Source organism: Henckelia pumila, chromosome 1, assembly GCF_033568475.1.
Source record: "Henckelia pumila isolate YLH828 chromosome 1, ASM3356847v2, whole genome shotgun sequence".
Classification (NCBI taxonomy): Eukaryota; Viridiplantae; Streptophyta; class Magnoliopsida; order Lamiales; family Gesneriaceae; genus Henckelia; species Henckelia pumila.
In genome coordinates, this window is record NC_133120.1 from 94,617,039 (window position 1) to 94,643,258 (window position 26,220).

The 26,220-nt window shown below is 32.0% G+C and overlaps 5 protein-coding genes across 9 annotated transcripts; 2 read left to right on the forward strand and 3 right to left on the reverse strand.

Annotated features, from left to right (window-relative positions):
* Positions 1–576: 576 nt before the first annotated feature.
* On the reverse strand, positions 577–1,980 carry LOC140869251 (probable aspartyl protease At4g16563). Its single transcript, XM_073272957.1, has one exon. It carries the CDS (start codon positions 1,858–1,860, stop codon positions 577–579), a length of 1,284 nt encoding a protein of 427 aa, XP_073129058.1. The 5' UTR covers positions 1,861–1,980.
* Positions 1,981–6,016: 4,036 nt separating this feature from the next.
* LOC140876374 (uncharacterized) lies at positions 6,017–7,251 on the reverse strand. The gene is made up of 2 exons (XM_073280331.1): positions 6,453–7,251; positions 6,017–6,336 (listed from the first exon to the last, which is right to left on the reverse strand). Exons 1-2 carry the CDS (start codon positions 7,015–7,017, stop codon positions 6,017–6,019), a joined length of 885 nt encoding a protein of 294 aa, XP_073136432.1. The 5' UTR covers positions 7,018–7,251.
* A 2,437-nt stretch (positions 7,252–9,688) lies between these two features.
* On the reverse strand, positions 9,689–10,207 carry LOC140882559 (uncharacterized). Its single transcript, XM_073288632.1, has one exon. The coding sequence runs from the start codon at positions 10,065–10,067 to the stop codon at positions 9,843–9,845; it is 225 nt and encodes a 74-aa protein (XP_073144733.1). The 5' UTR covers positions 10,068–10,207; the 3' UTR covers positions 9,689–9,842.
* Positions 10,087–14,276, forward strand: LOC140882549 (AP2-like ethylene-responsive transcription factor At2g41710). 2 transcript variants are annotated; one of them, XM_073288616.1, is made up of 10 exons: positions 10,087–10,222; positions 10,492–10,942; positions 11,303–11,385; positions 11,510–11,518; positions 11,610–11,698; positions 11,866–11,939; positions 12,019–12,069; positions 12,263–12,327; positions 12,478–13,103; positions 13,829–14,276. In XM_073288616.1, the coding sequence occupies exons 2-10, from the start codon at positions 10,728–10,730 to the stop codon at positions 13,880–13,882; spliced, it is 1,266 nt and encodes a 421-aa protein (XP_073144717.1). In that variant the 5' UTR covers positions 10,087–10,222; positions 10,492–10,727; the 3' UTR covers positions 13,883–14,276. The 2 variants fall into 2 exon arrangements, with proteins under 2 accessions (XP_073144717.1, XP_073144724.1); XM_073288623.1 differs by having other exon boundaries at positions 12,484–13,103.
* Positions 14,277–16,061: 1,785 nt separating this feature from the next.
* Positions 16,062–19,692, forward strand: LOC140880036 (probable UDP-arabinose 4-epimerase 3). 4 transcript variants are annotated; one of them, XM_073284091.1, is made up of 11 exons: positions 16,062–16,201; positions 16,697–16,819; positions 16,907–17,031; positions 17,548–17,661; positions 17,740–17,847; positions 17,944–18,035; positions 18,151–18,292; positions 18,429–18,523; positions 18,660–18,789; positions 18,978–19,122; positions 19,211–19,691. In XM_073284091.1, exons 2-11 carry the CDS (start codon positions 16,759–16,761, stop codon positions 19,450–19,452), a joined length of 1,254 nt encoding a protein of 417 aa, XP_073140192.1. In that variant the 5' UTR covers positions 16,062–16,201; positions 16,697–16,758; the 3' UTR covers positions 19,453–19,691. The 4 variants fall into 4 exon arrangements, with proteins under 4 accessions (XP_073140192.1, XP_073140210.1, XP_073140200.1 ...); XM_073284109.1 differs by having other exon boundaries at positions 16,071–16,197; positions 19,211–19,692; XM_073284099.1 differs by having other exon boundaries at positions 16,194–16,333.
* Positions 19,693–26,220: the final 6,528 nt, after the last annotated feature.

Consider the following 26,220-nt stretch of genomic DNA (forward strand, 5'->3'; position numbering starts at 1 on the left):
GTTATACGTTGGGTTATACAATGCACATGAAATTTGGGTTATACAATGCACATGAAATTACAATATTATCCCTCCACTTAATTTGAAAAAAAAATTTCCAAAATAAATTAATGATATTTATGTAATTTCAATTGCAACGTGTAACCCAACGTGTAACCCTCCATGTACATGTAGCATCACCCATTTTCAAAACTCATGACATGAATATAATCTTATTGATATTTCAAAATACATACGTACCGTCAAGACAAGGATCTCTTGAGCTAGTGACAAAAGTGAGACCCCGAGACTCATGATCTTGAGTTTTAAATCCCACGATATACTTATATGTAGAAGACACGATTAATGCACCTACATCATAACTACTAATTATTAGTTGGGAAGTTTTAAAAACGATTAAATTAGCTAAGCATACACGTTCAACAAATTAAGTTTTAAAACTTTTGAAGGTACATACACACGCCATAAATATATAACCAATTCATAGCAAATAAATTTGCAGACAGACGCACGGGCACTTCAGTTCACATATATAGTACATGCATGTAGAGATCACCACCACATATAAGAAGAAGCTCAATTGTTTCTTTGAATGTGGAGCCCTTGTGAAGTCCAAGACAAGGCACAATCAGTCACCTGGAACCCAATTCTCTCCTTGTCCAAGTCATAAACAACCTCCACATTTTGTTGTTGAAAGCTTCCAAAAACCCCAGCCGGCCCGTAATCGTCGCTTTCGATATCCATGCCTTGAAACAGCAAGCACTTGGTCACAGTAGAGTTTCTCGGTGCACTCATGGCATAGAAGGCATTTCCCCGTGGCAATTCGAGGACCACATTGTCCAAGAATTGGAAACTTATGGACGGAAGATATTCGTCGTCGTCCGCCGCTAGACTAACATCGTTCATCGGGCATGGGATCTTGTAACAAAGATCAAACCCTGATCGAGCCTCGACCTCTAAGGCGCGAGGGTACGTTATTATTGACTGGAGAAGAGACAGGAGCTGTGAATAAAATGGCTCCGGCAGGTGAGTGTAAGTCGTTCCCGAGTCGATGATCATGCCTCCGTTGCCTGATGAATCAAATTCTCTCAGGCTCAAGGGAACTTCTATCGCGGAACTGACATTATTACTGCCTACGGATATAGCTTCTAAACCAATGTAATAGTAGCTCGGATACATGTGACTTTTCAGCATGGGAGTAAACTGCATATACTCTTTGGATGATATTGCCAGGTCCCCTACAACTAGCGGACTAGAAATATTAGGGCTGTTTGCGAATCTGAAAGACAAAAAGCAATGAGAGAATCCCTTCTGAAGAAACCCTAATTGCGAAGGCAGCGAAAGAGGACCTTTTCCGAAGCCCGCGATTCCTATAGGCTCTCTATAAGTGGAACCAACACAGCCAAAACAAAATCTAGGAATTTCCCTTGTTGAGTTTTGTCCGATATTAGCGTGAACTCTGAGAGTATCCCTGGTAAGTGTTCCAGCAACGATACCGCCGCCGTAAGCATATGCGAAAGAAGGGCATGGCCTGTAACATGTGGACTTTATCACGGTGCTCAAGGAGCAACCGGCGACCGTGCAAGGATCGTACGAGTTATCCGAGCTATGAACGTCGACGCAGAAACGGCTGACACAAGAATCTCTGGTAGAGGAAGAGGAACGAGATGGGGAGAAACTAGCTGTTAGCTTGCCGTTTCTGTAGTCGTAGCAATCGATGCATTCGAAAGTGAGGTTGCCACAAGGAACCCAAGTTAGGTCGCTGCCAGTGTCTAAATAGACTTGGATGAGCTGAGGGGGTGTTCCCAGATTGAGGGATATGATGTATCCATCTCTTACCTCTCCGAGAGGCTCTGTCATGTCCAGCAATATTTGATCATCTTTTGCTGGATATTCAAGGCCACTTTTCGAAGCTGATCTGGAGTGAGTTAATCCCAAGACCAATGAATGGGAAGAGTTTTTGATTTGATCTTTTGCATGGTTATTATTGATCATCAATGTGATGAGTAAAAGAACGAAGTGAAAGGTTTTTCTGATCATGATCATATGATGAAACCAATTTGGTTTGCTGTGAATTTCAATGTGATGAAAATGATCTCAATCCATGGCAGTATTTATAGAGAGAGCGAGCGATTTCAGCAGAAGATAACTAGCTTGGGTACTTTCAGTGGGCTCTGGAGATTGGAAAATATATATAATTGATTGATGATGTTGCATGGAGACTTCATGAATCAATATAATGAACACGCGCGTGCATGTACATAAAATTTCTTGAGCAGTCATATATACGTAGTGTTTTGGGTGAGTTTCCAGGAAACATTTTTATGCTTTTCCTTAATAAAATCTTGAAATTTCGTGAAATTTTGTTAAAAAAAAACTGAGAATTACTTCCTAAAATTTCTTCCAAATTCTACCATAATATATTATGATTGCTTATAATCCCAAAAATATCCTGAACGTAACCATGCAATCAATACAGTTTGTCGCAATTAACGACGTTAACCATAAGATATTGGTGGCTAATAGCAACGAAATTAAAATCCTTTGCGTCGCTATTAACGACAATTGTATTTAATAATTGTCGCTATTAACGACAATTTTATTTAATAGCGACGACATTATACATGAAGAACGTCGCTATTAGCGACGAAATTATTTATGAAGATCGTCGCTAGTAGCTACGAAAAATCATATATGTCGTAATTAGAGACAAATTTAATTTCGTCGCTAATACCGACGTTTGAATTTAAATTCGTCATTAAAACCAACGACGATGAAATTAATGATGACTTATATATTCGTCGTTAAATCGTCGCTATTTTGAATTTAGCAACGATTTAATACCCTAAAATTCGTCGCTAAACATCGAATTTTTTTGTAGTGTGTATCACGACATATACATAGTATTTATGATGTGTGTATATAAACATAGAAAGGTATATATATTTAGGCACCGTTCTGTTCACGGTATTACTAATATATGTATAATTCATCTCATCTCATCTCACGTTCTTCTCATCATATTATTTATCTATATATTAACTATTTATTTTACATCAATCAAATCATTAATTATTTATCTCTCATCAATCAAATCATTGAATTCAAATTACTATATTACCCCTTATAAATAATATAATTGTTATTTTATTTATTGTTAAAAGGACAAAATAGTCATTTAACATTTTTATATAAAATTTAATCAATCAAATCAAATAAATTATAATCTGTCAATCAAATCCAATACAATTTTAACTATCATTATTTATTTATTTTTTTATTACATTATACTATTTATCTATATATTACTTATACCATACCTCAAACCAAACGGTGTCTTAGTTATATGGTTGGACCGATTAATTTATGTTTAACATAGAAAGCGAGCTGATGCGGCAGTCCCTGAATGGACACGAAGTACATCAGCTGCTTCAATGAAATTGTAAAGCTGGTAGCTGCGCGTGCATATGCATGCTTTAGCATTAATCAAGACACGTAATTTAAATGTGAAAGCACACATGATATATTATATTAAGATAGAGGCTCTAAAAGCAAATTAATTAATCAAAGAGAATCCAAATAGTGTTAATTAAGTTATAGTGATGCTCGTAGTTTAGCGTGTTTTGTGCTAATTCAGTACTTTAGTATATGTATTTAATTGTTTGATTTTGTCTTTTCATATATGTATGCGCTTTGTATTTTGTACTTTGCATACGTTAAGTTTCAGCCGACCCAATATTCACTTGTCTTTTGCTTGATATCCTTTTTTGTTTTATCTTTCGATTTATTTATATATAAAAAAAACCCCACTAATACGTTCTTTTCTAATGTAATTAATTAAATAATTAATTGAACGTACAGTGTTTCATTAGTGTACAGTCACGATCGTAAGTATATTTTGATATGTGGTCTTTAAATTAAGAAATGGCATTAGTAATTGGTTTGGGGCCGGGGGTGATGTGGAGATGATGCAAATTCCTCGAATCCCACCAACAGTTTTAATTTGATAAAAAAGTTATTTCTATATCTGGAATATTAATTACGTTTAATAGTATACTTTGACCACATATATTCGACAAAAATATATATAATCAAGAATGACTCCTTTTCTTACTTTTGTTCTTTTTTTCTTTGGAGGAAATGGAAATGGGAATTAAGATAGCATATCATTATTCGTAATCAAGGAGACGAGTGATCATTATAGACAAATATAATAGAAAATATTAACATAAGACGTGTGTGGATAATGGAGAGATGGCATCAGCACGTATATGTGCTACATTAAGATTACGTTTATTTTTACAAATAAATAAAAACTACACCTAACACGTTGATTTTAAGGCATTCATCTTCCGAAACGACGAATGCGGTTGCGTATCACTAGCTTTTTTTTTTATTATTTTTCTTTTGAAAGTTAAAGAATTTTCTTATTTGGTTAATAATTTTGTAATTATTTGGATCTTGCTCCTACTTATGTTACAAGTTTTGTTTTCAATAAATAAATAAATATATAATCAAGTAATAATAATTATATTTGTTGCTAGAAAAATAAATTTGATTAGGAAATATTGATTTGGGCCTCATGGTCACTCTCGGCCCGCATAAAATAAACGCAATTGAAAATCATTTGTAATTGTATTGTTGTATATCACCAACAGCCTCTTCGAAACTGTACCCAAAAAAACTAAAGAGTAATCTATTATTAACGGATATACAATTTTTATATATAATTTAAGAATCCGCAGTGATTACTCTTTGTTGCATACTGATTACGGAGTAAACCTTTAGCTAACAAAATATACTGCTAGATTGGTAACTGCATTGAGCAAGTCTTGCACGACAGATTTTTTCGAGAAGATACTGACAGGAAAAATCGAACTCTTGATCATTTGACAATAGCATATATATTCTACCAACCCGAACACTCCTTAAGAGCAATCTCTAGGATCTTTTTATGTTAGACATATCAACTCAATTAAATAGAAAGTAATCTTTTTGGTATAAAAATAATAATATTTTTCATGTTGAACTCAAATAAGATATCAGTCTCACAAAATTGACTATGATGAAGTCCGTACGTAGTTTAAAGGAGTTTTGTGAAAAGTAAAATGTAAATATTATCTCTAAAAATTTGATAAATCTTACACGTTAAATTTTATTTCAAATATAAATAATTTAATAAGAAACACAATTTATGATTTTAAAATATTGACTTAAGGATTTCAAAATATTTAATTGACTTAGCTCACTAGAGTAACGCGGTAACTAATATGTAAAAATTTATCAGTAAAAATATGTATTTTTTCCCCTGAAAGTTTATATACAAACGTTATTTTAAAATTGTATATACTAAATAAATTTATTTATAATGATTATTTTATAATCTGATCATTACATATTTATATAACGTATAATTAATGTTATGAAGAAAAGATTGGGTGTGGGTGGGGGAGAGAGTCTTTCATCTCTCTACCGCGAACGGCATGGAAATTGGGGGTATGGAATGCGTGGGAATTTTATGTTATTTTATTTCTATTAAAAAAAAGGTATAAAAAGCTAATTAAAAATGCGAAATTGGGTCCTTTCTGTCAGAAAAATTGTGGAGCGAGAGCAGTGGTGTTTGTTCATTCATCATTCGATTTTGGATTTTAATAATTTTGTTTTGAATCGACTATAGTCCAAATTTTCTCATGAAAATTTTAATGAAATATTCAACAAGTCGCGCACGAAGATCTGAAACTAATTAAGAGTAATGTAATAATAATCATATTTTATATTTTTATTGAAGAAATAAAAAATTTGGCTGCCATTGTCGTTTAATTTAGAAATTGTCTTGTATTTTAATTACATATATATTAAAGAAAAATGGTTGTTAATGACCAATAAATATAATAATTAAAGATAAACACCAGTTCTATACAATCAATAAGAAAACGAACTAATGTTCAAGATAGCGACCACAAGTTGTCACGAGAAAAAAAAAATTGAATGTTTTATGTATATAATCATGTAAGCATTATTTAGATGTGTTGGGTTGGTTTTTGTGGTGAGAATTAGCAGCCAAAGCAAGAATGGAATTGGCCAGTTTGTTGATGGCATCCACCAGACCATTAATGCTTTGCCTGTTGGTTTCAACCTTTGACTCCTCAATTCGCAGCCTTGTTTCATGCAAACTCACCACTTTTTTGTGCCTTTTCTCTTCTCTCTCCTCACATGCCTGGATTGCTTCTGCTATCATTGTAGCGCTCTTTGATATTGCGCAACTCACTTCTTCTAATGTGGATCTTGTCTTTTTTCTCTTTGCCGGTGAATCTGAATACTCGCTCGTGTCGGAATCTAAGCTGGCACAGGTTTACACAACTCAATATATATATATATATATATATATATATATGAGGGAATTAAGAATAGACCAGAACGAACAAGAACGTATAATATATATAATTAATTACCCACTGAAGGCAATGTCTGAGAAGAGGGAAATGTGAGCAGCATGAGGGCACTTGAACCGCCGGCACCACCACCACCACCACTCATGACCGCCGCCGCCGCCGCCGCCGTTGGACATTTCCTCTCCACCACCTCCACCAATGCGTCGTATGTCTGAGACAACATATTGGGAGGCAAGTTGTTTTCTTTCCTCTGGTTCTTCTCCATCCCCCAATAAGAGTAGTACTTTTTTTCTTCATCTTTCTCCGCCAATCTCCTAATTTCGTACTCTCGGACCCTTTTGAAATCTCTCATCAAATTATCCCACTTGTCATTGCACTGGCTCTGGCTCCTCAAACACCCGCTGTTCCAACAATAATCCTCCACCCATTTCCACCTCGGCTCCGTCGGCTTGCCCCTCTCGCCGCCGTCCCCCCACAGCCTCTTCATCCTCCTCTCATCATCCATCTTCTTCGCCTCGATCAGAACCATCGTTTCTTGAAGCGTCCAGTTCCCTTTTCTATGGTCCCTCATCATCGGCACAATGTTATCGGTGCCACCTTCAATATTACCTTTCGACAGATCCATGCATGCAACAAATCGCAGGCAGCCGAGACACTGAGCTTGTTTGATTTAATTTTGTGGTGTGATCGTGTAACAAAAGAGTATTAATTATATGATTTACTAGCATTATGAATCTCTATATATAGACATGCTTAAACGGATCGACTTAATTTATATATGGAGCGATTTTCAAATTTTGACACGATCTTTATTTAAATGGCGACGAATCTTTGAATTTTCAAAGTTGTAATAACTAGCCACTGGCTAGTGCCTCGTGATGGATGTAATCCTTAGATTTGATATGGGTAGCTAGAATAAGTTTCTGTTACATTTGGTGAGTTACCTCGTATATAATTTTATGCAAAAAACATGAATTTAGGTTTTGGATTTAAATAATATTCCCTGATGTAGCTAGTAGATTGGCCCGTAGAATGATAAGCTACAATGGTATGTCATAATAATTTAACCAAGAAAAAGGGCCCTTAAAATTTATTTCAAACTGACACATTCGACAGCCCCGAGAAAATTTTTCAGACACTAGAGAGACTAAAATTATATGAGTGTTTTCCCCAAAAAAAAATTAAAAAAATAAAAATTATGAGTGGTGTGAGTTGATTGGTTTACAGCTTTGCAATGCATGGGAATTGGGAAGGACTAAAAGACTCTGATTTTAACGTACTACACCCCTCTGTAGCTACCACGCTGCACCAATCATACCGCCAAATATACGGTTAATTATAATTCAGTCCCAAACCTAAACAAAAATTAATGATCAGTCCCTGTCAGAAAAAAACTTTGTTTAAACTCCTTGGGCCCACATGTTTTGTTTCGGATAAAATTCGATACAAAACATGAAAAATATGGTACAAATACATGATATTTGAGTATCAAATGTGTTAGATCTAGTATAAATATATGATTTTCGAGTACTAAAAAATATTGATATTAATAACACATTTATCTTATTTGGATGAAAATCGGTACAAAACATTGAAAATATGGTACACATATGTGATTTTTGAGTACCCAATGTGTTAGATCTGGTACAAACATATGATTTTTGAGTACTCAAACACATGTTGCAAGTTCACGTTAATAAAGATGTTTAGATTTTATACTCAAAATTATATTTTTTGTACTCGATCTTGAACAATTAGTGCTCAAATATCTTGTATTTGTACCATATTTTCAATGTTTTGTACTTAATTTTATCCGAATAAAATAATGTGGGCCCAGGGAGTGCAAACAAATTTTTTCTGACAAGGGACTGATTCTTAATTTGTTTTGGATTTAGGGACTGAAAACCAATTCACCCCAAATATATTACTTGTGATGAAAAGGAACGAATCAAACTTTTGAATATTTAGATTTCATTCAATATTTATAATCGAGTTGATCAGTTTGATTTTTATTTATCGAATATATTAATGATTCATAAATTTTTTTGAGTTTTTATCAAATTTAAATAAACTTAGTAAATATTAAAAACTAAATTTTAATAAAAATATAATATTCTTATTATAATTTATAATTTTATTCTAATAAATATATTTTGTATATTTGTCATATGTGAAAGAGTAAAATCTATAAATCAAATATCAAGATTATTATATTTTCATTTAATATCTTATTCAAGAGTCTTTTAAAAAACTTGTTCACGAGATAACGACACGACGTAAAGCTCGAGTTTGGTTCGTTGCCTCGTTAAACGAATTTTTATCGAATCAAATTTCGAATAACTCAGGAGAAGCTTGCGATGAAATTATCACTTATCAAATTACATTTTAACTTCAAAAATTAAAATAATTGTTCTTTATTATTTAGCATAAATATTTATTATTATCTTTATTAATGTTGTTGTTGTCAATTAATAATTACTCTTATTTATGTATGTTATATTTAGTATTAAATGGTAATTTAATATACTTATGTAATGTAATGTAATTATTATGATTGATTTCTTAATAAATTTTTTTTATCAAAAAATAATACGGAGATGCCTCTTAGCGAAAGTTTTGTCATGCAGCCCAGCTGGGACATGAAGAGTTTTTGACCGACTCTGGGGCTTTGACCGAAAGGACAGCCCATTGGGCCCACCCAACCCATGACCCGTCACTGTCCTGCACATTTTCTTGGACTTTAGCCTGCTCTCCCCAACCCTACAACACAACTTCACCATTTATACATTTTTTTAAAAAAAAATTATGAATATACAAATAAATTTAATAGGATACACAGAAATGATTTGCTTCGACCCCAGAACTCTATGCATATATGATATATCTCTCCAAACAATGCCAAATATTTAAAAAGAAAATTGCAATTCTATAAAACCCATATTTCTTATAAATCTCACAATCTACTTACGAATCCCTATGCATAAAAACACAAAAAAAAAAAAAAAAGAAAAAAAAAAGGTTCGATCTATTAAAATGAGATATTCAAACGTTTAAAACAATACAAATTACTGAGTAAAAATTAAGGACGGTAAGATGACAGTTTTGCTCATTAATGTCATGAGTATTTCACCCAAAGAAAACACACTGATGTGCTGAATAAATGTTGCTTTAATCAAGTTGCAAAGGCACAAATAAATAAATAATACATAATTTTATTTTATATTTTTATTAAAGAGTCATATACAAATTATTATTATATAAAAATATTGAAAGTTTACACCCTGAGAGGCCAATAAACTTTATGGCAATTGGCCCTGAAAATGTTTAATCACCCACGATATCAAATATGTAAACAAAAATTACAAGAGCCCCAACCAAATCCACTCGTCGAACTCTTTAATATTCAAACCCAAAAGAAAAGAAGAAAGTTTATATTTCGCAGGACCAGCATTAAACATTGGCAGCATTGTCGGTGTTGAAGAGCTTCTGATGCGGTGTTGAAGAAGGATGAGATTCGGCGGCAGCACTTCCGGCCGGCGGGGTTGGTACTCCGAAAACCTGGGTGTTGCTGTATACTTCTCGCCTACCCTTGGCTCTCCCGAATAAAAAACAGCCAAAACCCAACAATAGTGAAAACAGGATGAGTGGAAGAGATATCACTATCACCATTCCCATCGCGATCTCTGTCTTCTTCTTCGAAATCTGAGGACCGCCGGATTAATTAGAATGTTTTGGTATGGAAGAAGAGAAATTTGTGGGTCTTTAATAGTGATCTTTAATAGTGATTGATAGCGCTTCGAAATCTGGGCGTCGCGAGGAATCTCCCAACGGTAAGCTGCGTAACGTTCAGTTTGTAACAACCAAATGATTCTTTTTGTGTGTTTATTATTATTATTATTATTAATTATTAATTGTAACAATAATAGTTGTGGTTATAGACTATCACTTTAGCTAGTGCTTAGCTCATGAACAGGAAATGTATGATGCTTCCATATAATCATGATAAATTAAATTTTTTTTAGGGTAATTATGATAAATTAATTAAGAAAAGGGCGTCTTGCTTAATTTTAATTTAATTATTATTATATGTTTATTGAAGATAAAATAGTCATGGGCCCAAGAATTGGATGGATATCAATTGAAAGTACGGAATTGCCCACAGTTATTCTTGTAGCCGTTGCAGCTGAAAAAGGGGTGCAAAGAAGCTTCCTGTTTGGGGACATTTACGTCATTTGAAGCCTCTCCATTTGATTTCTGTGTTTCATCAAGAATCCCAATCACATCCTAGGTGAACACTTTCTTTCTCTCTCAACTCCTGTGTCTAGAATTAGGTCCATGGCTTCCTCTTACTCAGAACACGCACATGAAGAAACCGGCGGAGGAGGCGGAGACGGCTCCGAATCGCCGCACTTCGGAGCCGATCAGCTTTTACTCTACAGAGGATTGAAGAAAGCCAAGAAAGACAGAGGATGCACCGCCAAGGAACGTATTAGTAAAATGCCCCCTTGCACTGCTGGCAAACGTAGCTCTATTTACCGAGGCGTCACGAGGTAATTATAGTTACCCACAGTTATTGCTGTTAACGCATTTCCGCTGTGCTCCCGATATGATCGGATTTTGCAGTATAGTAGCATATGAATCGAATCTGTCACTGATTAACAACTTGGGGGGATGGACTTGAGCTATGCCTTGCTGATCGTTAGTCAAAGGCACTTTTTTTTTGAAGCTTTAAGGCAGTCTGTTCGATGCTTGAAATTGAGTTAATTGAATGCTTTACTAACTCTCCTTCGTGCTTATGCTTGGGCTTGCGTTACTTGAAAGCTTTACTATCTTCGCTTCATTCTTATGCTTGTCCTGAATTTGATAGTTAAATAACTTCATTAAACTTGTTGATTTGTTCCTGTGAGTAGGCATAGATGGACTGGTCGTTATGAAGCACATCTTTGGGATAAAAGTACCTGGAATCAAAACCAAAATAAAAAAGGAAAGCAAGGTGAATGTTCATTCATTGAGACATATGTATGATCTATATTAATCAAAAGTTTTTATCTTAATTTACTAATGTCTAATTTGTCTGATGTTCCCCTGCTCGTTTGGTGTCTGCTCAATTTGAACAGTTTACTTGGGTAAGTAGTTTTGTCGGCTTTCTTTGAAGGCATAATATGGATTTGGGCACTTAATATTACGGTGACATTTTACCCTGAAAACCGGCTATAGGTGCATATGATGATGAGGAAGCTGCAGCAAGAGCCTATGATCTTGCCGCTTTAAAATATTGGGGGCCTGGAACACTAATCAATTTTCCTGTAAGATGCTTAATTTTAGACTCATCTGTGGATTAGCTACTCATATTTTCTTCTGTTTTGGACTTTAACATGAGTATTGATTTTATTTGTTGAATCCTCTTATATTTTGCTTTTCTTGTGTTCTTTTGATTTATTTCTTTTTTAGCATGCCTAATGGAGTTATATAGGTGACAGATTACACAAGGGACCTTGAGGAAATGCAAAATGTCTCGAGAGAGGATTATCTTGCCTCTCTTCGAAGGTTGGTGATGATTTTTGCTTTTCATATGTTCCATTGGTTGGATATTTTTCGGAGTCCTTAGGAATCGTGTCTATTGCAGAAAAAGTAGTGGTTTCTCCAGGGGAATTTCCAAGTATCGTCCCCTTTCCAGGTATACTCCTTTGACATTTTAGATATCTGGCCAAGGCAAAAAGTTCAGGTTATCATTCTCAGTTGGTTGACCAATAAGCGCCAGTTCATCATGTGGAGATGCCAGTTTTCAATGTTCACTATCCTTGGATTATTATAAACCAGAGCAAGTTTATGATTAATTTGTTTTATGTTATCTTCTTTCTTTGTCAAAGTAATCAATGGGATTCACAGTTTTGTCGTGTATCTGGAGCTGACTGCATCAACAACACAGTCTATGGTGAGTATCGCGTACTGACATGACAAGATTATCATTTATAAGATTTGTTTCATTATTACGTAAGTATGGAATTCTGTCTGTGTGCGTTTGCTATTCCTGTAGCCTTTCACGAATCATGTGTTGGTCTAAATCTTCTACTGACTGGTTAAGATGCAGGTGACAAAATGACAACTGAAGGTGAATTTGATGGTGCATTTTGTACTGATAGGAAGATTGATTTGTCGAGTTATATTAAATGGTGGGGAACGAATAAATCTCGTCAGACTAATCCCCAGTCAAAAGCGTTTGAAGAATCAATTATTGGGTGTCAGGAAGACATTGCCAGTGAACTTAAAGCTCTTGAATGGTCAAGCCAGCCTGCTGAACCCTATGAAATGCCCCGTCTGGGGGTGTCTCCAGAGAGAACAAAGCACAAAGCAATCTCTGCAATGAACATTCTGTTTAAATCAGCAGCATACAGAAACCTTCAAGAGAAAATCTCGAAAAAGAAAGAAAAGAATGAATATAATGAGGATGAAAATAAAAATCATGTTAGTATGATTGAACTTGAGAATACAGTTGACAAATCATGCCATGATAGTGGAAGTGAGAGACTTGGAGTTCCATTTGGACCAATTGGAGGAGGATTACCTATTCAGAGAAATGTGCATCAGATGGCTTCGTTGCATTCTACTCCTCTCCTTACTAATTACATTGGTATTGATCCCATGGCAGATCATAGTCTTTGGGCTTCCCTAGTTCCAGTGCTTCCTGGTGGTTCTTCCCACACCAATGAGGTAGGTTTTTCTTTAATTCAGGCCAAGCTCCATAGGAACATAATTCTTGATGTTACTTTTGAAGGAATGAGATATGAATAACCCCTGCACTCAATGAACAGGGTTGAAGCTAATGTCGGAGACTCAAACTTTTGTTTCTTAGTTTTCACAAATCAATGAGTCATCAGAGTTAGTATCTTGAAACTTTTCTCGCATGATATGAATGAAATTATTAACAGTATCACTTTTCAGTTTCATGAACAAGTGAACCACCTATGGTCTTTTAAACAAGTTTAATAATATGACAGAAACCTCAATTAAGAAAGAAAAAACTTGGTCATCTGATTATGTGATACCCTGCAAAAGGTTATACCAGATCTCCAAGATGATAACAAATCCCTAACTTTAACATCCTAGCTTTCAATTCTTCACCATTTTGTGTTCCAAGAAGTTCATCTAACATAGAGTGTACTAGCATAAATCTGTCTCTGATTGACATATTTCTGTGTTGGAATCAAACTCTTCCCGCCCCAATTGTGCTATGGCGTGATAGTTGTGAATTTTGTGCTTCGGTGTTGGCCTTGGCGTTGGTGCCAGATTGTTATGATTTTTCTTTTGTTATTCATTTTCTTCAGCAAGCCTGATATGAAAATGGTGAATTTTTATAATGCATATTCTTGGCCTGATCTGTTAAACCATGGAAAATATTCATCATTTTTCTCATGAAAAGTGGTACTTTCACGCAGGCGATCAAGAATGAATCTAGTTCAGATTACACTTTCTTCCAGCAGGGATGTTGATATCGCCACCACGCCGTCCCCTTGATTGTCTCTGCAAGCGAGTTAAAACCAATGGTTTTCAATTTTTGTTGGGAAGGAGGAAATGAATTTGGATGTGCATAAACTTGGCAGCAGAGCCTTCTGAATACAGTTTGCTCATATAATCCTTGTTATTATTGTTCTATCCGTTGGGTTACTATAAAGGTGAAGACACAAATTCTTGTGAGATGTTTATCGAAATCACGAGTTACTCGGCCATCATCATCTTTATTTGGCCATCATCATCTTCATACATGTATACATCTGAGATAATAAAATTGTCACTGCCTCAATGTGGCATAAATATATAGAGTATCCTTATACTTTGCAATGTATGGACCTTCAGATTTCATCTATATGTTTTATTGTTGAATAGACTCGATTTTTTATTTGCTTTATTGGATTTTGGAAAATTGTTTAGTGTTGCCCAAATCAAGGTAGCATCATATAATGAGCACACAAGTTTAATTCAAGCAACTAATTTGGGCTAATTTAATTAATGACTGAGTAGACAGACATAGAGTTAGAGCCCGTTTGGATTTTTTAGAATTTTTTTTTAAAAAAATCTGTTTTTAAGCTCTAAGTTTGGGCTTTTAAAAAAGTTCTAAATTTGACTTTAAAAAGTATTTTTTTAAGCACTTAAATAACCATTCAAAACACCTTATAAACTAAAAAAATATTTTTTTTAAAAAAAGTGCTTTACTGGTCTGGCTTTTGATGTCAAACGGGGCCTTAGTGTTGACTTTGGAAATTGTCATCTGTCAGCTCCAGAAGCTAGCAAACTAAAAGATAAAGGGTTATGCTACATGTACACGGAGTTTTACACGTTGGGTTACACACAGAAGCGGAGTAAGAAATAAAGTAAGGGGTGGCTAAATTTTTTGAAATATGAATGTATTTATAAAATTTATATAATATATCAAAAATAATAAATCAATATGGGATGGACTATAATCAATTTGGGCTAAAGACATAAAAAAAAAAAAATTGGTTTAAAAAACAAGATATATATCTACATGGGCCAAAGTAGGCCTGGGCTACAGCCCAGACCTGCCACCACCTCCATCCGCCCCTGGTTACATATGACATTTAAAATTACATGATTATCCTACATACATTTTTGAAAGATTTTTTCCAAATCAAGTGGAGGGATAATATGTAATTTTAAATGTGATGTGTAACCCAACGTGTGAAACTCCGTATACATGTAGCATTATCCAAAAAATAATAATTATGATTAATTCTGAAATGGTTTGAATTTGAAAAACTACAGCAAAAGATGATGAGTCTCACAATCATTTTTTTGTTGGGGCCTGATTTTAAAATATTGTGATTATGAACCGTTTTGTTTTACTGTGGTTTCCCTTGATCAATCATTAATGAACTATATTATACCGACTAGAATATAAAATAGCGTTTTGCACGCAATGCATGTCTTTTTTAAATTATATTAAATATTTTTTGTTATTTTAAGATTAATACTTTTTTCATATCTTTTATAAGTGATAAACTAAATTATATAGTCCTAAGGGGTGTCAAGTTGATGGAGTAGGTGAACTCTTGACCAAAGTTTAGGAGTTCGATTCTTTATGCCAACACTTTCTTGGACTAGCCTGTTGCACAGGGTTACCCAGTGTGGTTTACCTGACTAGCATAGTTTGCAGGCTATTGCGTTAATTCGGAGGTTTATCCAGAGCACACCAAAAGATAGCGGCTGCGAATTCTCACGTCACAAAAAAAACGTTGTATATGATTAAATAATCAGTGTCTAACACGTTCACTCACTTAAATTTTAATCTTAAACTCAATTAAGCAACTGTCTATCAGAATGAAATATGTAAGAAAATTCATAATTTGGCTGCTATTTTGTGAGACATCTCTTTGATACATGTCCATCATATATATACTAGTCGTCGCGCACACGCACATTGCGTGTGTAAAGTTATATATAAATATTATGTTCTGTGTATATATAATATAAATTTTTTTTAATTATTTGATTTGATTTTTTGAAAGAAAAAAAATAATAAATGTGATCATATCAAGAGACCAGCTCTTTCTTCATATATATCATATATATATATATATATATATATATAATATAATATTTTTTTGCCGTAACTTTAATTTAAGATATGAAACATTTCTGAAACATAAACAAGATTGGTAAATAAAATCGAAGACCACCGTCATTGTGTCCGAGTGTTTCTTCCGAGAAAGTTGTGCCATGGAAAAATAGGCAGCCATTTTTAAAAGTTGCGCTCAACTCTGAAGCGGACGCAACACAACACCTAACAGTTAGTATGTCCTTTTTAGTCTAAGTTTGATTTTGATAATCAATTTCAACATCTCTCGATTTTCTTCTGTTGCTGTGATTGAATGTTTCTGACTTCTGAGCATGCATCAAAGTCATCGTCTTTGTCTTTTTGCAATGTAAGCCTATTTGTTTTCATCTGTTAACTATGCTTTTTCAGATCCTCTTACAGACCCGGAACTGAAATCATTAAAAATTTGTTTCTGATCAATTAGTTGCTTTCCCTTGAAAATGGTTTTTTTTTTTTTCTGTTCTTCGGAAAAAGTTTTGATTTTCCAATTAGGGCTGTACCTTTTATTTTAATAAAGAACTGCTTATTGGAATCGTTTGTCAATTTCCGAATGTATTGTAATCTCTCCGCATGTTACAGGTCTTACCTTGAGCTTCGATTTCAATTGAAATTTTGCCTTTCATTCTTCGAATGATCTTATCAGTGATGATTGATTTTTTTCTTTCTGATTTTTTTTTGTTGGTGGCGGCAGATTTGATCTAGGCTTGATTTTTTAAATATAGCTTACCCTGTTAGAATCGGACAGACTTTTCAATGGTGAGTCTTACCAAGACAAGAACTCAGCAGTGGCCAAATAGATCCTGGTCCTTAGGAGGTGAAATTTTCTTCGTTTTTGCAGTCTTTGTTAGTATTCTTTTCAAGTTTTGTGCCTTGATTTAAAGCTAGAGGTGTTTGTTTATAGGCGTGGATTACACAGAGACAAAGAAGAAGAGTAATTTTGTCGGAAATATTTTATTGGCTGCCACTCTCACAGGATTGTGCATTCTCATGTTCAAGCAACGCCCAGATTTTAGCACACCTTGGGAAGTAGGTTTCATCCGTACCTCTAATTTCATTTGCTATTAAGTTCAACACATCATCTCTGTATTTGCATGTTGAATATAGCGATTTTGGACTCCATGTCTTTCTATTTTGATGTCGGTTTTTCTGTGTTCTGTTTGTTTAGATTGAAATGTGAGCTATCATAGGTAAACATAAGGTAATTCATAATTGTCTGAAGTATCTTTTCCATGAAACTTCGAGGCTTGGGGAGGTCATCACTATCAATCATATGCTGACTTCGTGGATTATTTGAATTTCTCTCTTGTGCATTTTGCACTACTTTTGGTGGTTCCAGAAGTAAATTTTAACTGAAAATCACCATCTTGTGGTAAAATGCTATCAAATCATGTTTTCTTTGATTCTGTTTTTGGTTGCATGATGATACAGTTGGACTTCACCATTTGCTGTTTTCTTTTCCTGGTTTCCATTACATTTTTTTTTTTGAAACTGAAGTTCGTTTATTCCAATTTAGCTGTACCCTATATTTATATATTTTTGCAGTTCTCACATCCTGAACCAGGTGTAATGCACGTGCTAGTAACCGGAGGTGCTGGCTACATTGGTTCTCATGCTGCTTTGCGACTTCTTAATGACTCATACCGTGTGACAATTGTGGTATCTTCCAGATTTAGATTGTTTTTTCTATAATGAACCATTTATTTTTTCGTGGGTTTTCATAATAAAACTGAACAGGACAATCTCTCACGAGGAAATCTTGGTGCTATTGAGGTCCTAAAACAACTGTTTCCCGAACCAGGGAGACTTCAATTTATATACGCTGACCTTGGCGATGCAAAAACAGTATCCTCGTTGAACATATATGTTTATTTACATCTGCTTTTCTGGTAATCAGTCCAAAATTCATTGTCCATGTCGTCGCCTTGACATTGTTTATAGGTGCACAAAATATTTTCAGAAAATGCATTTGATGCAGTGATGCATTTTGCAGCAGTTGCATATGTCGGAGAGAGTACCCTTGATCCTCTCAAGTGAGTATTTGTTATCTATCTACAGCCTATTGTAAAATGCCACATTTCCTAAGATTTGCAGTGCCCGCATCTTTTACTCTGCATATATCTTATGATAATTGTCTTTGCAACACAGGTATTATCACAATATCACGTCAAATACTCTTATTGTACTAGAAGCTATGGCAACTCACGGAGTCAAAACCTTGATATACTCTAGTACATGTGCAACTTATGGGGAGCCTGAAATGATGCCCATTACAGAATTCACTCCCCAGGTGAGGCTTTCTCAAGTTTTAGGCGTTAGATTAGGCTGCGGCCATGTGTTATCTAATTCCTGGAATTTTTTTGGGGAAAAAACAATTTTTTGTCTTTTGTGTAACATATGGACTTATATTCTCTTGCATTTTGTAGCTTCCAATAAATCCATATGGAAAGGCCAAGAAAATGGCAGAGGATATGATATTGGATTTTCAGAGAAACTCGGATATTGCGGTCATGATCTTAAGGTTGTTCCTATTCCGGTTTGTGTTACTTCAATTTCCGAGTGTATTGGGAATATCACTCTGCGATTCATGGAATCGATAAAAATAATTTTGGATTTTTGGCTCCGTAAAATTCTTATGTTTCTGTCTAAATTTTCAGATACTTCAATGTAATCGGTTCTGATCCTGAGGGAAGGCTTGGAGAAGCCCCTCAACCGGAGCTGCGTGAGCATGGACGGATATCAGGCGCCTGTTTTGACGCTGCTCGTGGCATAATTCCTGGACTCAATGTTTGTTCATTATTCTCTACTTAGGATCATCACATTTTCTGATTATTCCTATTTCTTATGTGATCATATTATCAGCATCCTTAGCTTTTGAAATTTTTGGTCGGCAAAACTGATTCAAAATGGCTGGTTGAAACAACAGACATCCCATTTTCTTCTTAAGATAAATTTGGTCTGGATGTTTTATGCAGGTTAAAGGAACAGATTATCCAACTCAGGATGGCACCTGCATCCGGGATTATATTGACGTTACTGATCTTGTGGATGCTCATATAAAAGCTTTAGAGAAGGCAATGCCTAGTAATGTTGGCATCTTTAACATCGGGACTGGCAGAGGTAGATCGTTCCCCCATCTTGTTAACACAAGCACTAGTTTTGATAGGTTATATATTTGGTTCTCAAACGGCCTTTTTGTCTTTTCCAGGAAGGTCAGTGAAGGAATTTGTGGAGGCCTGTAAGAACGCAACTGGGATGCCTATAAAAGTCAATTTTCTTCCACGGCGGCCTGGTGATTATGCCGAAGTATACAGTGATCCAACCAGAATCAAGAATGAATTGAACTGGACAGCAAAACATACCAATCTTCAAGAGAGTTTGCAGATTGCTTGGAGTTGGCAGAAGGCACACCCTAATGGATATGCGGCTCCTCAAGTTATGTCTGCGTAAATAGTAAGCTCTGCCGTGTCGCGTTCTTAGTTCGTTTACCATGTTTTTCGCAGTCATCGGTGTTTTTTAGGACTTGGGGACTCAGGCAAGGATTCTATGCTATTCATTGAACATTATTTTTATTCATTTATATAAAAATTTGTAGCCTTTGTTTGATAATTCTGTAGGTTTATACCTTAGCAATGGGTAAATGTGGAATGATAATTCTGTAGCTTTATATCTTAAATAAGAATTTTGCATCCTCTGTTTATTAGAGGCTCTGCAGTTTTTCAAATATCTTCATTTCAAGAATGTAGCTAAAATTATCCTTTTTTGGGCATATTTTTCCACAATTTTTGTACCAAAATCAGGCGCTAGGGATCCATGGTAATGACTCCCAAATTTCAATTAACTGTATAATTTTTTATTCATCTCAAATATATAGCTCATATAAACATATGTGTGTGCGCGCACTTGGACAGAGGTAGTATTACTTTATTTAAAAAAATCATATGGTATACATTGATTACTCCAATTACTAATACCAATAAGCTTTGATTTATAATGTTTCATTATTTCCTTTGACTTTGCATAGTTATCTTTAAATGCAAGTTTAATGTATTCATTTATAATGATTTTATTGCTCTTTATATGCCCTGGTCTCCTGCTATTAATAGTTTTTTGGAGTTGAATGTGCCTTTGAAGAATCTTATATATATACATATATGTGTGCGTGTGTGTGTGTGTTTTTTTTAAAAATCATAATTGGCATGATAAAATATGTCATATCAACAAATAAATAGATTGGCTAAATTTATTCAATACACCAATTCAAGCACCGTTGAAAATTATGTCAAGCACAAACAAGCGACATGTGAAATTCAAATCTAAGCCCGACACGTGAAATCAACTTCATACGTTAAGTATGGTTAATTTAGAACGAATTATTACGTGATCTAATGGTGTTAGAGCAGTGAAAAAAATATTCTCGGTGTAATATAGACGGAAAAAGATTTTCTGCTGTGGTGAGAAAAATAGCACAAGATACTGTGCATTAAAATAGACATGATTTTAATATTTCATGTGTGTAATTAATTAAATATTTAATTATTTAATCATGTGATGAATTAAAGAAGATAATTTAATGCACAGTATCTTGTGTTATTTTTCTTTCAACAGCAGAGAATTCGGATCCAACATAGACTAATCCATTTAGAATTTTCGTATACCAAAAATATTATTCAAAATCAACACTTGGTAGGTGTGTGAGACGATCTCACGGTTATTTATCTGTGAGACAAGATAATTCGATTTATACATAAAATAAAAATTAATAATTTTAACATATAAAATAATATTTTTTAAGCTCAAATGAGTCTCGTAAAATTAATTTATAGTACCATCTCTCAAGTACTGTTGTGTCAACATTTTTATAATAGTTGAACGTGGCCTCGAAGGATTAAATAGCTTTAAAAAATCATAATTTGCATAATTATTTATTTGACATTTCTGTCGTACCACTTTGCCATATTTGTCACAATTAAGACCGCAAACGAGTTGAGTCAAATTTACATATTATACTATTAAAGTTCGAGCTCGATTTGTATTTTTTCTACTCGAGCTCGATCGAGTAATAATTTCATTTTGAGCTCAGCTCGTGTATATTTCGAGCTGCTCGAGCTCGAACTCGAAAAAAACATATATAAAATAAATATATATTTTATATTTATATATTTTTTATATTATTTTTATTATATATATTATATTTATATATTATTATTTTTTATAAGATAATATATTTAAATATAATATTATAGTTATATATATATTTATTTATATAATTATATATTTTTATATTAATTTTATTTATATAATTATATATATATTTGAATAGCTCGCGAGCTATTCTAACAAAAACAAATAAAGCTCGAGCTCAACTCGAATGAAGGATCGAGCTACTTGAACTCGAATCAAGCTTTTGACTGAATTACTCATAAGATGTTCACGAGTAACTTAATTTCCTTATACCACTGTCCAGAATTATAAAAATGGCTAAATGACTAGTCATTAGACCGGGGCCGACCGCTTTTTTGACGGGCCAGAATCTATGACTATCATGATATAGGAGACCGATCAATTTGGTCCGTTCATATGATCTTTTTAATTAGCACATTGCCCCCTACATGAATCACGTTTTTCTCCCTGGAGATTGTGGAAGATGAAGACAAAATGGTAGGTTCTTTTAACTGCACAATTACCCTTATTTATTTTGATACTCGTTATTCGATCCCTTTAGCAATTTCAATTCGAAAAAAATATATATATCCTTTCCTTTTAGTTTTAATAAGGTGATTTTTTTTTTATATTTATTAAACTTATAATGTGAATTTCAATTTATGTAATACAGGCGTTATTTCAGCAAATAAATCACGTTGGAGAGCTTCGATACCATGAAATAACCAATATTTAATAGATTTAATAACTTACAACAACAAAAAAATATTTTTAAAAAAAATTCAAACTATTGGATGGCAATAGACTTTAACAAATTGACTATTAAAGTTCAAACGTGTCAACTTCCAACTTTAAAATTATAATCTTTCACTCAAAACATACTCTATGTATCATACATGCCTAAACATCAAATTTGTTGGACTTGGTGGATGTTGTTTTTAGCATAACGTGAAAATCTGTCGGAATCTTGGTTCTTTTTTCACATAACTTTATTTCATTGAGAAATTTTTTAAAGAAAGAGTAGATTTTCTATGAGACGATATCATGAATCGATTCGTGAAACGGATTAATCCTATCAGTATTAAAATAAAAAGTAATACACTTGACGTAAATAATAATAATTTTTTATGAATGACCTAAACAGAAGATTCATCTCATTAAATTAACTCGTGATACTCGTAGAGTTTTTGTGTTAAAGAAAAGTGTTAAAATTAAAACCTACCATATTAAAATAAAAAGTAATGCATTTGACGTAAAAAAAAAATAATATTTTTTTGTGAATGACCTAAACAGAAGATCTGTATCATGAAATTGACCCGTAATTCTGTCCCGTGTAGTTTTTGTGTTAAATAAAGTTGTTAAAATTAAAATCTCAGGCACATATATATATATATATATATATATATATATATAACTAGAAAAATGTGCGTGCATTGCACGTAACAACAATTTTATTTAATTGAGATCGAAGTTATCAAATTTTGAATGTTTAGCTTTATTAAAATCAAGACGGGCAAATTCAAACTTCAGTCACAATAATTCAATATCTAATTAGCTACTGAAGTGGTCAAATGACCTATTTAATTTTTTTTTTGTTATATTTATCGGTTTCTGATTGACGGTATTTTTAGTGATATTATATGTTTATGCATTGAGTTGGATTTATTTTTTAGCTAACAATTTTAAAACAATAACATATGTTATATTTTTATTGAAAAACGTAAATATATCTATTTGTTACAAATTGTAGGATCAATAGATTTGTGTTTTACTAAAAGATATAGTTAGTGCTAATTGTGTAACGCAAATTTTTTAGATCGTATTGCAGTTCAAACAAACACATGTTTCAATTGTTCAACCCAACGAGATAATTATTGTACCCAAACAACCACCTTATCAATAATTGTGCTTTCAATTAATATGAATCAAAACTACGAGCTTGACTATGATATTAATTGTATGACCGGACATGTCTCACTTTATCAAAATTTATAGTTGATGGTAACAATACGACTCAAAAATTTAAACAATACAAAATCTCAAACGTCATGTTTCGATTAATGCTCTCAACCACTATTATTGCACCCCAGCATAAAAAATTTATGTTAAATGATAATTTTACTTATATTGATTTCTAAGAAAAAATAGTAGTTTCAGAAATGATTTTTTGATTCATTAACATGTCCAAATTTGAGTTTTGTAGGAGTTGTCAAATTTGGTTATGGTGCACTAACATTTAATTTTCAATTATTGTCAGTCCAATTGCTGACGTGATATTTGACAATTCAACAATGTTCGATCTCACTTCAGCATTTTTACGTCGTGTCAGTATTTTTTTTAAATTATAAATCTCTATTTTCCAGTGTCACGTCCTCAATTAGACCAGAAGTAGCCGAATTAAAATTTAGCGTATCACAAATAAACTTTATAAACTTAGTGAACCAAAACATAATATTAAATAAGCTGTGAACAAAACAAAAAACTATTTTTTCTTTATTTAAAGATGAATTTTGATTTTCTATTGATAAAGTAAATATAAACCACGTATTATTTTTTCTCTGATAAATCATGTTAATCATTAGATAATTGTTGTAGTTTGACTTGCTACACTAATTTCTTTCAGATAAATGATTATTGGATTCATTAACTTGTTCAAATTTGAGTTTTAATTCATTGAGTTGTCAAATTTGGTTTTGGTGCACTAACATTTAATTTTTGACATATATTGTTAGTCCATGACGTGATTTTTGACAATTCAATAATATTCGATCTTAATTTTTGACTTGAATATGTTTTTATTCTTAATTTTCTTCAATAATAATTTAATTGAGTTGTTTTAAATTTGATATACATATAAAACACATATTGTTGTACATGCCATAAAAGGCATTCATATGGCATGTGATAATTAATATGTAATTTTTAAGAATAGTATGTTTAATATATTATCTGCAATAAAAATTTGAAGAAAAAAAATATTTTTTTAGAGAATGAACAATCATATTTTAAAAAAGTTAAAAAGTTTTATAATCAATCATTTATGGGATTTAAGTAAATTAGATATAAGAATAACTTGTCTCACTTAAAAATCGATTTGAATTTAGTGTGATTTTCTATGTCATGCAACTTTTTACGATTTTATAAGAATTAATATTAATTGATTCTGTTAGCCAATTATTATACTGTAATACATATATCAACATGAAACTTAGTTATAATCATATTTTCTACGTCTCACTTATTTAAACTATATTTATTTTTTATTTGTCTCAAATATATAGTTTAGTTCTCAATTAAATATCATATGTCCTACTCTTTTAACAATTTATCCCTATTAAATTCATATTATTAACTACTTGTATGATTATTTTATTTTATTAAAATTTAATTAAATAAGGGCAAAATGAAAAATTCTTTTACAAAATTTATTTTTACAAACATTTTCTTATATATATATGTGAAAATACACACAAACTTAAATAAATCGGACGAAATTAATATATTTTTTTACCTTGGACAAGAAAATATTTATGTTATTTATCAATTCTTTTAAATTTTCATATTTTTTTACCGATTTATCCCTATTAAATTCATATTATTAACTACTTGTATAATTATTTTATGTTATTAATATTAATTGATTCTATTAGTCAAGTATTATTTTTTAAAAAACATTCTATTAGCCAAGTATTATATTGTAGTACACAAATCAACATGAAACTTAATTATAATCATACTCTTTATGTCTCACTTATTTAAACTACATTTATTTTTTTATCGGTCTCAATTATATAATTTAGTTTTAATATTAAATATCATATGTCCTATTCTTTTAACAATTTATCCTTATTAAATTCATATTATTAACTACTTTTATAATTATTTATTTTATTAAAATTTCATTAAATATGGGAAAAATGAAAAATTTCTTTACAAAATTTATTTTTACAAACACTTTCTTAATATATATATGAAAATACACACAACCCAAAAAACGTGGGATTAAATGATTATAATATTTACCTTGGACAAGAAAATATTAATGTTATTGATTACATTAGTAGTCCTTAAAATTTTCAAAAATATTTGAAAATAATATTAATTATTAAGTGAAAATGATAACAAATAAAGTTCCACTTTTATTTCATATCAAATATCATGTCATATTATTTTATCAATTTATCTCTATTAAATTCATATTATTAACTACTTATATAATCATTTTATTTTCTTTAAATTTCATTAAATAAGGATAAAATAAAAAATTTCTTTAAAATTTATTTTTTCAAACGATTTCTTAATATATATATATATATATATATATGTGAAAATACACACAAGCCAAATAAAGTGGGAAGAAATGAGTATATTTTTTACATTGAACAAGAAAATATTGATATTGGTGATTACATTTGTAGTCCCTAAATTTTTTTTATAAATATTACAAAAAAATATTAATTATTAAATTAAAAATAATAATAATTAAAGTGTCACTTATATATATATATATAGATATAGACATATAAATTTAATTAAGACATGTTTCAATTAATATAATATAATAAATTTTTAGTTTAAAAAATAATTAAATTTAACAATTAATCTACTTTGAATAATAAATCAATGGACACAAATTTAAGATAAATTTAAATTAATAAATTTTTTAATTTAATACATGAATTAAATATTAACAATTAATATATCTTGAATAAATAAATGGACAAAAATTAATTACTCTTGACTAATCTTAAAAATAAAATAAAAAACCTAAAAAAACATTAAAATAAAGAATATTTAATTAATAGTATGTAATATAAATGAAAAATGATAATAATTAAAGTGCCACTTATTTATATATATATATATATATATATAGACATATAATATATATAGACATATAGACATATAAATTTAATTAAGACATATTTCAATTAATATAATATATTAAATTTTTAGTTTAAGACATGAATTAAATATTAACAATTAATATATCTTTAATAAATAAATGGGCAAAAATTAATTACTCTTGACTAATCTAGAAAATGAAATAAAAAA